This window comes from Bubalus bubalis, chromosome 24 (genome assembly GCF_019923935.1).
Source record: "Bubalus bubalis isolate 160015118507 breed Murrah chromosome 24, NDDB_SH_1, whole genome shotgun sequence".
NCBI classification, from domain to species: domain Eukaryota; kingdom Metazoa; phylum Chordata; class Mammalia; order Artiodactyla; family Bovidae; genus Bubalus; species Bubalus bubalis.
Window position 1 is genome coordinate 3,619,711 of NC_059180.1, and position 15,650 is coordinate 3,635,360.

A 15,650-nucleotide genomic window follows, 5' to 3' on the forward strand; every position below is an offset into this window, starting at 1 on the left:
CACAAAGCATCCTTCCTGTCACACCTGCATACTGCTGCAGCCTGAGCTCTTAAGTGGTTCAGCTGGAGGCCCCGGGGTCTGAAGGAAGTGACACCTCGGGAGAAGCAGGGGCAGCTGAACGCTGAGGAGGAGTTCCCACCCCACCTCACTCCTGTGCACTTGCATCATGCAGTGTGGACTTCCACGCCAGTAGATGAGCCCTCATCTCGTGATTTAAAAATCCATTTGTTATCCAGACATTTGGTTCTTCTCAACATTACTCCCTGAATAAAGGTCCTCCCTGAGAATCCTCCTGAACAAGAGGATCAGGCTTCATTCACATCTAGATAAATGTAAAGGCCTGTGCTCAGCACAGGGGTCAGCTGACTGGCTGGGCCTCAAATTATAGTGTGGCCAGTAAGTGCCAACCGTCCACTGTCACAGCTGGAACTGCCCTGGCACTGACAGCTGGTGCGGGTTCATTTACATTCTCTCCATGCAGCCACTGAGCTACTGCAGGCGGCTGCAGATGCCTGTTTTTTAGCAACAAACTGGTTCATTGCAGATGTGAATTTTGGTGATATTCTACTGCTGTCGAGTCAGTTAACACTGAATGCTACCAAGGACAGGATGGGGCCTGGAAAGCATGAAAAAAGATGAGCAGAGAACAAGCTGGCAGGTGAGAAAGCTACATAAAAACAAGGATAAGTGACACTGGGAAAAGATGAGAGCTTACACAATCACGTTCACATTCTTGGGCTCCACTAAAAGACATCAAGCAAAGGGGTCTCAACGGTTATTCTGATTAAAGTCCCACCACCAGCCATCTCCCCAACAGCACCAGCTTCATAAGTATTCCTAAACCTCTACCTTGTGGCCCCGGCTACCTTTCCAGAAAGCTCTACTTACACCTCTGAGTTTAGAGAGCAAAGTCATGATTCTAGACAGGTAGAAAGAGGCCCAACAGGGAAATTTCTGACCCTAAAAAATATTCCAGAAGCATCACTTTCAAATTTCTTAATTTAATACCCCACAGTCCCAACTCAAACACATCCAATCCACTCCTAAAAACAGCATGTTAAAAACAAACTGATGAATTCTTTATCTGAGAATACACAGGACGCTGAGGGCCTTGACAATGGCATTCCATCACATCAATGAAACAAAGACTCTCTCCACATTTCATCAAAGATACAGTGTCTCATTCTTCCAGGATCTCAGGGGAATGATTCCAGGCATTCAAGCCCTCCTCCAGATAATGCATTCATATAAACGCCTCATCTCAGAGTGACAAGCTCCTGGAAATTTAACTGGAGTTCAGATTACTGGCAGTGACAATGCAATAGGGGAGCAGATGCCCTTAGTCTCAAAAGGGCCAAACTGGCTTGTGGCTCATTTATTGAAGAGGAGGAATCCTCAAGGACCAATGGTTGGTTCAGCCATCTAGCTGAAGAGAAAGTACGTCATCGGGAGAACAGGTACAAGTGAAAAAGGTAACAGCATTGCCCTAACAACAATGACATCTCTGATATTAAATTCTGAATGAGCAGAGAGTGGTCCGCTTTGGTACTAAACCTAAAAGCATTCTGTAAGTTCTTACAAGACTGGCTGACACACACACTTCTGAAACGCCCAAGAGAAAACCTTTCCTCGTGGAGTGTTAGTGCCACCTTGTGGCCAACCTCTCCATGGCTCCTAGAGGAGGAAATGGCACCCCACTGCAGTATTCTTGCCTGGGAAATCCATGGACAGAGGGGCCTGGAGGGCTGCATGCCATGGGGTCACGAAGAGTTGGACGCAACTGAGCACGCACACGCACACAGTAACAATTCACTTTTAAGTTCTCCCTTCTTTTCAAAGGACAGATGGCAAGTTCTTGGTAAGTATTAACTGCTAACTGACTGTCACTGCCTCAGGTCCCTTGAGAGAGCTTTCCCTTCATCTTTCACACTGGGCCAAACGCGAGTCTAGAACGTGAATGCTCCTGTGCTCAGGTGAGGATCGAGTCCTGGAGCACACTGCAGTAGACAGACTGTGCGATGCAGCCTCTTCACTGTAGAGCACCACTGAGGGACGTCAAGAGTTGTGAACCACTGGAGAGATTATTTTCAACTTAGACAGCGAGACTCTTAAGGTCATACTTTCCCTAAACTCACCCATGAATTGCCTCCGGTGACCTAACTCCTACAGGGCCTCACTCCAGCCCCCTTGAGTTTCCACATTCCATTCTGTTTTTCCCCAGGACTCCCTCCTTTCAATGTTTCTTACTCCTGACTCCAAAACCCTCCTATAGCCTAGATTTCCCCTGTGCTCCTGACTGTAGTCATGTTCCAAATAAATACTGAGCACTTGATGTGTGCCAGGCTCTGGGAAAAGGACACTTACTGAATACTTGCACTCTCAAAACTCAACATGTCCAAAACAGAGTTGATCACCTCTCCTGGAACCTTTTTCTAATCTATTTCCAATTCTGTGTGAATAGTTCATCAACCACTCAGAGGTTCAAACCAGAAAAATGAGTCATCCAGTTTTCTCCCCACCCCCACAGTCAAACCACCTCTTTCTAATCCTATCTCCCTACCGTCTTTCCTCTTCTCCACTCCCACTGTTAGCTCTGGTTCCCATGATCTGTACCAGTCAGAATGTGCTAGGTTTGCTGCTGGAACAAACTCAAAATTCAACAGCTCAAAACAAACTTATTTCTACATGTCTATCTTGGCAGAAGGAAAAGACAGTGAAAGATACGCTCTCTCTCCTTTTGAAATTGGGGTAAGAACAACATAACATGGATTCTACCTTATTAAGGGTAGATTGAAAGACTAAAGGCAGGAGCAGGGGACGACAGAGGATGAGATGGTTGGATGGTATCACTAACTCAATGAACATGAGTTTGGGCAAACTCCAGGAGACGGTGAAGGACAGGGAAGCCTGGTGTGCTACAGTCCTTGGGGTTGCAAAAAGGTAGCCACAACTAAGTGATTGGACAACTACCTCATCAACACATTTTAAGCATACAGTTCAATACGTTAACTACACGGACATTGCTGTGTGGCACATCTCTAAAACTTCTGCATTTTGTGTGACTGAAGTTCAGGGAACTCGTGTCTCCTGCACTGGCCTGCAGATTCCTAATCACTGGACTGCCAGGGTTGTCCTAGACTGGCCTTTTATGGGGAAAAACCTTCACCAATCTATCAGGCAATGGGTTATGGAAGATTCTCAACCTTCTGTGGATGCCCCTTCTCTAGACTTATGCGTGTACATTTCCAGTTTAGAGAGGTTTTCTGTTTTTGGGAGTTTGCCATCTCTTGCTCCCTCTGGTGTCTGTCTGCAGTACTGCGGGTTCTCTGGAGCTGCCGTGAGACGCCCAGCTTTTTCTTCTTAGCAGCCTTTATGTGAGCTTCCCAGGTGGCGCGGTGGGTGAACAATCTATATGCAATTCAGGAGATGCAGGTTCAATCCCTAGGTCAGGAACATCCCCTGGAAGAGGGCATGGCAACCCTCTCCAGCATTCTTGCCTGTAGAATCCCATGGAGAGAGGAGCCTGGAGGGCAATGGTCCATGGGGTCACAAAGAGTCAGACATGACTGAAGCGACTGAGCAAGCAGCCCTTGGGCATCTAGAGTATGGTGGGTCTCATTAGTGCTCTGAGTTGGGCAAGAGAGAAACCAGCCCTGTAAAGAGCTTTCCACTCCCCAAAACCTGGAACGCTGGATATGTATGTCCCACTTTTCGTTTCCCCTCGAGGCAAAAGCCACAGAGATGTAACGGCCTCTGTCTGCGACACTACGAGCTTTGGGAACAGCAGCAAGCCTCTCAGCTTTCTTTTGTTCCCAGAGGCCTCCAGGCATCTAGAGTATGCAGGGCCCTGTCAGGGCTGAATCAAGTGAGACAGAAACCAGTCCCCTGGGCAGTAACCCAAAAAACTGTAACACTGGATGCACGTTCCAACTCTTCCCCTCTCCAAGCAGAAGCTGGGAACTGGGGTTTTCTCCTGCTCTCTCTACACTAAGCCAAGGAAAGTGGCAAAGGTGAGCTAACGTTTGCTAGTCCAAACCACTGCCTTTGTCCTCAGTGATCTGAAACCTGGTGCTCCCTCCTGGCCGTGCTTAGACTCAGGAAAGGTACAAGCCAGCCCCTTGGGGAAGTTCTCTGAGAAGTCTGAGTGTCAGATGTATGTCCCAGTCTGCTTGTCACCTCCCCAAGGGGATGTGAGGAGTTGGGCGTTTCCTCCATGTGTGCCGCATGTGCTGGGGGAAGGACTCTGGGGATGAGTCCCATTAATTTCCCTACCAGCTGACTGCGCTGTCTGGAGTACAGGAGCCGTGTAACTGGTTTCAAGATTTCTCACAAGGGTCTGGTCCATGTATTGTTAAATCAAGTGTTTCTGGGGAGGAGGAGAGTTTGGGGCTACCTATTCCATCACCTCGCTGATATCACTTCTAAGCGCATGTTTTACCATGCTTCCTGCAAGTGACCTCTCATCCACACTCACACTGCATTGGCCCACAGAAACTCTCCAAGTTCAGCAGGGGGTGTACGTTCCTCCCACAGAGAGGAAGCAGAAAACTCGTTTTTTCTGCCTAGGGTCTTAAGAGCTGAAGGAGGCTTTTGCTGACATCCCAGGTTGGATGATCTCAGATACTCACGGGGCACTGTTTCAGACTCCCACGTACCCTGACACCTTCCTGTAACTGTCTTTGGCCTTCCAAATCATACACAAACATTTTCACTGGCAGAGTCTAATCTGGCATCATACCAGGAAATGTAATTTCTAGCTCAAGCTTAGCAATTCATGGAGACTCCCGAGGTGAGCAGGTGACAGCGATGTGCAGCTCTCACCTAGATCACTCAACAGCCAGACCAACTTCTGCTGTTTCAGCCCCAGCCCCCACCTCAGGATGGTGCCGAAGGCCTGCATGCACGGCCCCGGCCCCTCCCAGCTCATGAGCCTGAGCCCATCTCGTCACACTCGCAGTACCAGTCACCTCCAGGAGGGGACTAACTCCTGGACCCGGAACATTCCACACCTTCACTTTCACGTCACTCCCACCCTGCTCTTCCTGCGGCTGCTGCCTCCTTGCTCTCTGTGCCCTAGCTCAGGCCCCGCCTTCCCAAGTGTTCTAGTGGTGGACACACGGGGACCATGCAGGACAGTCAGCTACTCTGTTTTCTTAGTTCCAAGATGCCAGAGACTACAGCCTGGGATGGGAACAAATTACTAAATGGATACATCAACTGTAAGAAAATATCCAGATTTTACACAGAAATATTAATGTTGAAAACAAAATGGGTAATTAGTCTGTCAGTCTAGCTTCTTCTTCCTTTTCCAATATACACTTTCATTTCTTCACTTTCCAAAAGGGCAGGGGGTGGGGGAGATTTTAACATTCAACTCTCCTCATTCTATTTCAGAAAAATGGCTGAAAATATACTTGCCTAGGTAGATGCCAATACAATATTCCTTAAAAACTTTTAAGTGGCTTATATAAACGGTTGACAAATTTCAAGACACTCTCAGCTCACGAAGTAGGAGTCAAAGAAGAAAGACTTTCAGCAGCAAGGTGATTGGACAGCTTTGGTCTCACACTACACGACCAGTCCGTATGAGAACAGCTGAGGAAGTCGTCTACCAAATGTGACAGAGATGCCACCATGTTGCCCAGTTCTGTTAATCAAAGAAATACCATGTGGACTTTGAAGGTGGCAGGCTATGTGTGAATGCACATGTGAAAAGAAGCATTTGAGCACAACAGGATAGTGAGAGCAAGCAAGAAAAATACTGGCACAGTGGAAACACAAAATCCTTCACATTCTACACTACAGTATCTGCCCTTGAGGAAGATGGCATAAACCAGGGATCCAGAGCTATGTGATTAAATTCCGTAGGTGGCCCCCACCTCTGAAACACAGTCAACCACCTCACAAGGTACCAAATTCATCTGCTTTCATGCAAAGGAGAGCACTCCAATCCTTCTCAGGGATCAGCATGCAGAGGACCAGCAGGGACTGTGCCACTAAGGCAGTCTATAATACCAAATTCAAATGTGAGTCTAGAAAAGGCATTTGCCGCCCTACCTTTCGACAGCGAGGATTGGGACAACTGAACCTCTTCACGTCACTGTCCAGGAGAGCAGGAAAGCTGCAGGAGGGGCACCTAGAATCAGAGCAGCAGGAGGAGGTTATTCAGAACACTGAAGTCAGACTGTTCATTCTAAGACAGAGTATTCAGCTGGAGAGTCACACCTCCCTTTACTCCTTACTTTTCATTAAAACACAGATGGAGGCTCTCTGTGCTGGCTCTCACCAGGAAATGCAGGTGCCATTCTGAGTCCCGCCTCAGTGCAAACCACTCAGTAAACATACCCTTCTGAAAACTCTACACATGTCACCTCTTTTAGCTCAATGCACAAGGACTATAGCTAGAAGCCAGATGATTAAGAGGTGTCATGGAATGGAGGTAAAAATCTGAATTGCAGATTTTTCCATTAATAAAATTATCCTCTTATTTCAAAAGCAAGAAATGCCAGAAAACCTGCAGCTAGGGCTCTGCCACAGAATTTCACTGTCAAAATAAAAGGGCCCAGGGCAGTCTAAGTCTTCCTAATGGGGAACGAGTTGACAGATGACATTCTCTGACTCTCAGAACTCACCTGACAAGCTCATCAGCGTAGGCTGCTGCAACTTCTTCCTCTGCTTTTCGCTCATAGTATTTATACAGGATGGTCTGGGGAAGCACCTTCTCCAGTTCACTGGCTGGGAATGAGCATGTGCAGCTGCCCTCCATGCAGCTGAGCTCTGACTAGAATGACACCGCCAGGAGAAAAAGGGGAAAAAAATTTAACCCAAGTTTTCAGAAGCACACACACAAATTTCAGTGGTTAAATGCATCTTTCAATGGCAAGAAAATAAACAGTGGTTCAGAACCAGACTCCGAGATGGTAAAGGTCCCCTCTTTGAGAAAGCACTCTCAAAATAAGAAAACCATGAAATAAAAACACAAAGTCCATCTTTGATTCCACCTGAGGACCTCTACCAGCCTAAACCAGAATATATCAAGATGGGAAGTAGATGAGGATGGGTAAATGGCTTAGCAGATTAAGAGAGGAAAGTTATAGCTCAGGTCTGAAAAGAAGGTACTCAAGATAAGCAAGCTGACTCTCTCTCTAGTTCCTGGAAAAGGTGGAGGTCCAAACCTCTCACGGCAGAGGTGAGTGGGAGGAGGGGCGGGGACTGACACAATGCTACTGCACACTCCAGAGAGGACAGCACAGTGTATACACGACTCTTCTGAAGTGCACCGGGAAATTAAACAGTCGTGTGACTCATTTTATTGTGATATATATTATACTGCAGCACCCTGGAACCCAACTTGCAATATCTTTAAGTATGCCTATATTCTGCTAATCACATCCACTCTCTCAGTAACTGCTACTCAGCCCCTGACTAAACTACAACTGATTTTAGAATAACTGATGTCAAGTGGTTTGATTATTGGTGGGGCACTTATGAAAAGCAATTGTGGTTTTCGAGTGTTCGTTAAGACAAAACTCTGAATTCTATGTTGTGTTATGTTGGTGTAAAGAGAAATTGACTTTGCACAGAGAAATATAATTTTGCATAAAATATTATTCATTTTAATACAACTGTATAAAATCTTTTAAAATTTTTGTTAAAAAAATACTAATCTGCATCCTCATATATTCAATACAGGCTGCAGGACTCTCTTTGGGTGTTTATCCTTCATTTTATTTGTGAACAGGGAGAGGAGAAGTTGGTGCTCCTATGAGCCAGGCATGAGAGCATGAAGAATTAAACCATTCCCTGAAAAGAAATCTAGTGTGCTCAGGACTAACATAATCACACAAATCAGAGGCTGTAGAGGAATCACACACATAATCATGTCTTAGCAGAGTTCCACCTCACCCCAGAAAAGGCATTTCCATGAGGCATTTACACATCTATAAATGCGGTCTCCACAGACGCTGTATGCACACACTGCACCATTCTTACCTTTCCAGATCCAAAGACTGCCTCTTGGGCGTATCTGATGAGACACTCTTTGCAGAATAAGTGAGCATCAGCACACTGCGTCAGCTCCTCGAATGGGAACTCCCCATAGCAGCAGCGGCACTCAATCAGCTGGCCATCCTGGAGGTGGGCACAAACATGTGAAATTCCTTACACTCGAGTAGAGGAGGCAGCCATGTTTCATATTCCCCCACCCCAAAGACATTCCGAGGTGAAAAGCAATCCCTAGAAGCCATAAAACAATGATGAGCTGTTTTCTGCTATAGAAATCTAGCTTAAGATGCCAGTACAAATATGACTACATATTAACAGCTAAAGACAGTACAATTTTCATGTTTTTTGGGGGGTATTCTTTGGCATCATCCTTTGTATAAAGTTACCATATTCACGAATTTCATTGTATTGGCAGGATTATAACATCTATAATCAGATGCTAACAGTCAGGAACAAGTGGCATGTGGGGTATTATCTTAAAACGTTTCAAAAGTTGCATTTTGCATCTTGTTATAAGATAAGAGTGCGATGGGGTTGCATCTCAGTCCAAGCTTTGCCTTAAGGGACTACTGAAGCCATATAAAGCAGCATTTCAAGTACTGTGAGTACCAGTAAACTTACCCTTTTTATTAAGGGCAGTGACTGATCCAGTCATTAGTTCATTTCTACCATGTTAGAAAAGGCCAATATGTGAGGATGGCTGATATCACACAAAATCCATCTGATCCTGAGGTTAAATATATCTCTTCTTTCTAACTCTGAGGTGACATGTGAATTCTAAATTTTGCTCTATGAGTCTATCTAACAGATTCCAGGAAATGTTTAAGACAAACAACTCTAACAATATTATCTTCCCTCCAAGTCTAATCCAATTTGGATTCAATGGTTTAATACCTGATTTTAACTTAGTTGAACCACAAACTCGGCAGGTCAACAGCAGAGGTTAAGGGAACCAATTTGTCATCAAAATGCGTAGGAAATGTGAGATGAGAAAAACAGCTAATGAAAATACCCAGAATAAGTTAATTAGATGAAGTATCAATTACCTTTTGATACTGTTCTTCATTCATCTGCAGGGCAAGCAAAAAGTCTTCATGCTGAGGAACAAAAAACCAGACACATAGATGCAACTTTAGTCAAGATGTCATAAACCACTTAGCATTTACTTTCATAAACATAAAATAATGATTAATAGTCATCTCTTCAGTTATATAGTTTACTAGTTTAAAAAGTTAACTGATAATAAATTTAAAATGCATCAGAGTGCTGTATGTAAAAAAGGAAACTTTACAAGTACTAGAATATATGGAGAAAACATTCTTAAATCTGACTCAAAATATAGGAGGAATAAAAGACTGACATAAAACACTTGAGTGTAGAATAGCATGTAAGTAAACAAAAAAACTGAATGGGTAAAAACCAAGTTTGACAACATACTTTGCTGGTAAGGCTGGTGAGAAACAGGTACTCTTCTACATTTCTGGTGAGAATGCAAAAAAGTACAACCACCATGGAGGGGGATTTGGCATGATGTTAACAGTGACGTAACTATTTATACTCTAACTCATCAATCACACTTATAGGAAATCTATTCCAAAGTTACCCTGGGGCAGAAATACGAAATGATACATGCATACAGTTATTTATAATGGTACTATCTGTAACAGCAGAAATCTGGAAAGAAGCCTGAATGTCCAGCAAAAGGGCAACAACTGAGTCAACTCTGGTACTGCAGACAATGGCACACTAGGCAGTTTTTAAAGGAAGGAGAAGAATCTCCATGGACTGCTGCAGAGTCATCATCAGGACGCACTGTTAAGTGAAAAGGGCAAGGGAAGAACAGTGTGTACCTTTTAGGTAAGAAAGAAATGTCCGAAATATATATATACACACACACATGCTTTTACATAAAAGAAGGAAAGATAAACAAAAAACTATAAAATGGTTATAAGAGATCTGACCTCGCAGATATCCTAAAGAGTCTTGGGGAACTCAGGGGTCCATGGGCCAAATCTGAGTTTCTGGTCTAGAAAATACATACAGGCACACTTCATTCTATTGCACTTTGCAGACAGTGCTCTCCAAAAAAAAAAAAAAGAAAAGAAAAAAAAGAACCCCACAAAAACAAGTTTCGTGACTTGCATCAAAGCAAGCCTACTGGTGCTGTTTCTCCAACAGCAATTTGTTTACTTCATGCGTCAGTGTCACTTTTAAGCAATTCTCACAATGTTTTAGACTTTTCCGTTATCATTACTGTCTTTGTTATGGTGGTCAGTGACCTTTGATGCTGCCACTGCAACTGTTTTGGGATGCCACACACTGCGCCCTAAGACAGCGAACTTGCTTGACGTATGTCATGTGTGTTCTGACCGCTCCACTGATGGGCATTCCCCACTCCTCTCCCTCGTCCCCCAGACACAACAACACTGAAAACAGGCTAATCAACAACCCTACAATGCTCTCTAAGCATTCAAATGAAAGGAAGAGTGGCCCATCTCTCAGCCACAATATTCTCATAAACCAAAGTCCGGATGAAAGACATGAGGAAGTTGTAGAAAAAAAGTCTGATGTCAGCAGAGGCTGGTTCATGAAGTTTAAGGAAAGACACCATTTCTGTAACATGAAAGTGCAAGATGAAGCAGTGGGTGCATGATGTTGTAGAAGTTGCAACAAGTTATCCAGAAGATGTAGCTGAGATCATGAATGAAGGTGGCCACACTAAACAATAGATTTTCAAATGTAGATAAAACAGCTTTCTATTGAAAGAAGATACCATCAAGGACCTTCACTGATAGAGAGAAGTCAGTGCCTGGCTTCAAAGGACAGGCTGACTCTCGTTAGGGGTTAATGCACCTGTTGACCTGAAGCTGAAGCCAGTGCTCCTTTTACTGTTCCAAAAATCCTAGGGCCCTTAAGAATTAGGCTTTCTCTATTCCGCTTGTGCTCTATAAATGGAACAACAAAGCCTGGATGACAGCACATCTGTTTACAAGATGGTTTACTGAATAATTTAAGCTCGCTGAGAACTACTGCTGAGAAAAAGAGTCCTTTCAAAATATTACTGCTCACTGAAATGCTCCTGGTCACCTAAGAGATCTAATGCAGAGGAACGAGATTAATGTTTTCATGCCTGCTAACACAAAATCCATTCTGCATCTCATGGATCAAGGAGTTAGTTTTTAACTTTCGAGACTTATTAAGAAATGCATTTTGTAAGGTTTATAAGCCATAGTGATTCCTATGATGAATCTGGGGCAAAGTCAACTGAAAACTTCTGGAAGGGATTCACCATTCCATGTGCAATAAAAAAAAATTTGTAATCTATGGGAAGACATGAAAATACCAACATTAACAGGAGTTTGGAAGAAGCTGATCCCAACTCTCATGGCTGACTTTAAAGAAGAAATTAATTGCATATGTGGTATAAACAGTAAGAGACCTAGAATTAGAATCAAACAGCTGCAATCTCATGAATAAAACCTTCAAGAATAAGGAGCTGCCTTTTACAGATGAACCAAAAGAAAAAAGAAAGCAGCAGTTTCTTGAGATGGAAATTACTGGTGAAGATACTATGAAGATTGCTGAAATGACAACAAAGGATTTAGAAAATCGCACAAACTTAGTTGATCAGGCAGCAGCAGGATTTGAGGCGACTGACTCCAAGTTTTAAAGCTGTGGGTAGAATGTGATCAAACAGCACAGCGCATTACAGAGAAATCATTCATGAAAGGAAGAATATCGACCGATTTGGCAAGCTGCATTTTGCCACACCTTAAGAGATGTGGACAGCTACCTTAACCCTCAGCAAGCACCACTCTCATCAGTGAGAAGCCACCAGAACTGAGGCAAGACCATCCCCTCCCCACCAGCGAAAAGATTATGACTTGCTGAAAACAAAGATGATGGTTAGCATTTTTTAGCAATAAAGCATTTCTTAACTAAGGCTTGGACACTGGTTTTTAGACACAGCGCTACTGCACACTTACTAGACTGCACTGCAGTGTAAACATGACTCTCCTACACACTGGGAGGCCAATGCGTTCTTATGATGAGCTTCACTACGATACTCACTTTACTTACGATGAGCTTCACTACGATACTCACTTTACTTACGATGAGCTTCACTACGATACTCACTTTACTTACGATGAGCTTCACTACGATACTCACTTTACTGTACTGGCCTGCAACTGAACCCACAATGTCTCTGAGGTCTGTCTGTATTAAAAAACCAAATTTGTATCTTCCAGCTGACTTGCACATTTGACAGTACATTTCTGGCCTGGAGAATTCAATGGACTATATAGTCCATGGGGTCGCAGAGTCAGACATGACTGACTGACTTTCACTTTCACTTTTGGAAGAATTAAAGAACTAAATGGAATCTGTTTTTTCCTCTCCCAGTAGAGGGCGAAGAAGGCGAAACAGATGTGTTTACTAAGTGCCAATTAAAAGAACGTAAATCTGATTTGTGAAACTATGAATTTTAGTCAGTATTACTACAAAACCTAGCTTTGTTTTCCTTTTAAAAACTTCATGGCTTATTCATTAATCACGTACAAGAAAAGGCAAATCTTCAAAGACAGCTTTATGCTGAGCCCCACCAGCAAATCAGATCCTAGAAACACATACAAACACATCTTCCTACCTCTGCCATCTCTTTGATTTTCTGCTCGTAGAACTCCTGCTCCTGCTGCACAGCTGGAAGGAGGGCACGCCGGTCATAGGACCTACAATGTCGCCGCTTATTTTCCAGAAAGAACATCCTCTTCTCTATTTTTTTGTCACCTAGAAGATACGTGACAATGCAGAATCATGCAGACAACTGTTTTGCTAGGAATCCAGGCAGCCATCCCAGTCTTATGTGGCCTGGTCCCCCACCTATTCCTATCAGGATGTTAAGTTACATGACTTTTCCATAATGTTCTTTTTGGGAAAACTGGGCTCCTAACCATTCCCAACATTCCATGCACTTTCTGACATTCTTCCTCTCCATAGCCATCCCTCATTATGATCCAACTGGAAGAGCTCCCCTATCCTGTCCGTACAGCAGTGTGGTATACACTGCAATTCATGATGTGCTTCCTACTGAGGACGGGGGGTTGATGGTTTGGGGTTATCATCCAGAGCTGCTATACCTGTGTCTGCAGTTCAGCAGAGCACACAGGAGGAGCAGAACTGCTGGATCAGCTTTAGAAAACAGAGCTAGTGTCCTGCCGTGCTTGTTCCAATTTACACTCGCCCTCTGCCAGCAATTTCATCAGTGTTTAATCTGAGCCATCCTGGTAGGTGCAAATTTATGTTTTAAAATTTTTTTATTTTGAAAATGCAGTACCCAGATTTATAATAAATAACACTTAGAACACAAGCTAAGAAAATGACAAATGTCAGATTTTACAACTGGTCTTATTTAGGTTTTGTATTTCTTTGGTTGATTAAGTAATGTACATTTTTCTAGAAAACTATCCATTCCATCCAGATTTTCTATTTACTCACAAAAGCCTGTTTTTTGGTAATCTCTATACCCTGATACATTTTTTAATTTTTCTGCTTTCCTCTTGTTCACTCTACTTTCAAAAAACTAAAACATTTTTTCATTAACTATTTAGAAAACCAGTTTTTGGTTCTCTGTTCTGTTCCATCTATCTGACTATATTTCTGCCAAGGCCACCTGGTCTTAACCACTGTAGTTATGGAGTAAGTCCTGAAATCCAGGAGACCGATTTCTCCCACTTTACTCTTCTTTTAAAAGATGATTTTAGCTATTCTAGTACCCTGCCTCTTCATATAAACTTCAGGATAATTTTAGGATACCTTGCTTGTATCTGCAAAAAAAAAATCTTGCTGGGATTTTGACAGAAATCACACTAGGCATGGGTATTAATTTGGAGAGGACTTATATCTTCATTGAGTCTTTCAACCCATGAACATAGTACATGTCTTCATTTATGTATATCTTCTTTGATTTTTTTTCTTCAGTGTTTTGTAGTTCTCATCACAAGTCCCATACATGTTTTGTCAGATTCACACCTGTGTTAAATTTTTTCAAAATGACTCTAAATGGTATTGTACTTAAATCTTGATGTCCATATGCTCACTGCTAGCATAAAGATACACTGGTTTTTGTAGGCTGATCTTATACCCTGCAACCTTACTGAACTTCCTTGGAGCTGTATGTACCTACAATCATGTCATCTGCTTAGGAGCAGTTTTGGAAGAATTTTCCAGTGAAACCAAGTGGGGCTGGAGATCTTTTTGAAGATTTAAAACTGCGAATTCAATTTCCTTAACAGCTATACGGTTATCCAAATTATCTATTTTATATAGTAAGTTTATTGGTAGGTTGTTTTTTGAGGAAATGGTCCATTTCATCTAGGCTGTCAAAATTACGTATGTAAAGATAACCACAATATTCCTCCTTGGATGTTTGTAGGGTCTACAGTGAAAGCCTCTATGAAGAGTAAGTTACCCTATAAAGAGTAACTCCAATTTGCATCTTCTTTTTTCTGTCAGCCTTGCTAGAGGGGACATGCTGCATTTTTACTGATGTTCCGTTTACATCCAAGTTCTATCCGTACTCCTCATGAGAGGCTATGTGGTGGTCAGCTCATATACAATGAAAAAGGACACTGGAGGGAGAATCTGGTCTCTCTCTTTGCCAGCTGATGTACAGCTCAAACAGTACTGCTTGGATGGAAAACAGTTGAAAAGGTAAAGAATGGGATTCCTGGAACAAATGAATGAGTCTAAGCTTATGTACTTATAAACCCCCTTAAAAAAAAAGACTGCAAGTCATAGATATAAATGTAAATCAAGTGTATTTTCTATTTCCAAACTTTCAGTGCCCTTAAAGATTATCTTGGTAAGACCAAGTTAAGAATCAGAATCTTGGGACTTCCTTGGTGGTCCCGAGCTCCAGGAACAGGTCTGATCCCTGCTCCAGGAACTAGGATCTCACGTATTGTGCAGTGTGATCAAAAAAAAAAAAAAAAAAACTCAGAGGTATACCTGAAAGAATGGGCTGAAACTAATGAGGTGATGTTCAGTGAAAAATATCAAATGCATCAAAACTGAGAGGTCTGTGACTTAAAAAGCAAGGTGGGTAAGAAGATGAAGGTTTAATGTGAGTCAGTGGCGGGACATAGTTTGATTTTAAGAAGTTAAGGTGTTCTCAGGCTGTATGGCTGAAATTATAGAACCTAAATCCCAGCTGCTGCCTCAAAACACCAGACCTCATTTGGAGTACTCTGTCCAGCCTTGTACACCCAACCTCTTAGAGAGATAAAGACAAGTTAGAGAAAGAGAGAAAGAAGGGCAACTGGGAAGATGAAGAGGCAACAGATTTTAAATCCTTTCAGCGGCAAGAACTACAACCATGGCAGAAAACCTCAGGAGGTACATTCCTGGTGTGATATAAAGGAAGAACTTTCTACAAGACACAGCTGACCAAGAAGGGAGTAGACCACCTTGTGATGTGATACTACCTTTTCTCCACCACTGAACGTCAGAAACGAGTACTGAATGACTGTGTATTAGTGTGCCGAGTTAGGCGTGCCTAGTCTAAACAGGGTTGCCTGGTGGCTCAAACGGTAAAGTGCCTGCCCACAGTGCAGGAGACCTGGGTTCAATCCCCGGGTCAGGAAGAT

At 43.0% G+C, this 15,650-nt stretch overlaps 1 protein-coding gene across 6 annotated transcripts in view; it reads right to left on the reverse strand.

The window, feature by feature from the left end:
• RNF216 (ring finger protein 216) overlaps positions 1 to 15,650 on the reverse strand; it is a 120,976-nt gene that overhangs the window by 71,179 nt on the left and 34,147 nt on the right. For 4 of the 6 annotated variants that reach the window (XM_044935751.1, XM_006044282.3, XM_006044280.3 and 1 more), the window contains 5 exons: positions 12,653 to 12,792; positions 9,051 to 9,101; positions 7,993 to 8,130; positions 6,633 to 6,781; positions 6,058 to 6,136 (listed from right to left, as the gene is read on the reverse strand). In XM_044935751.1, the coding sequence (XP_044791686.1) occupies positions 6,058 to 6,136; positions 6,633 to 6,781; positions 7,993 to 8,130; positions 9,051 to 9,101; positions 12,653 to 12,792 (557 nt within the window). Of the gene's footprint in view, positions 1 to 2,103; positions 3,409 to 5,515; positions 5,648 to 6,057; positions 6,137 to 6,632; positions 6,782 to 7,992; positions 8,131 to 9,050; positions 9,102 to 12,652; positions 12,793 to 15,650 lie in introns of those variants that run through there. The other 2 variants (XM_044935752.1, XM_044935753.1) reach the window with 2 other exon arrangements.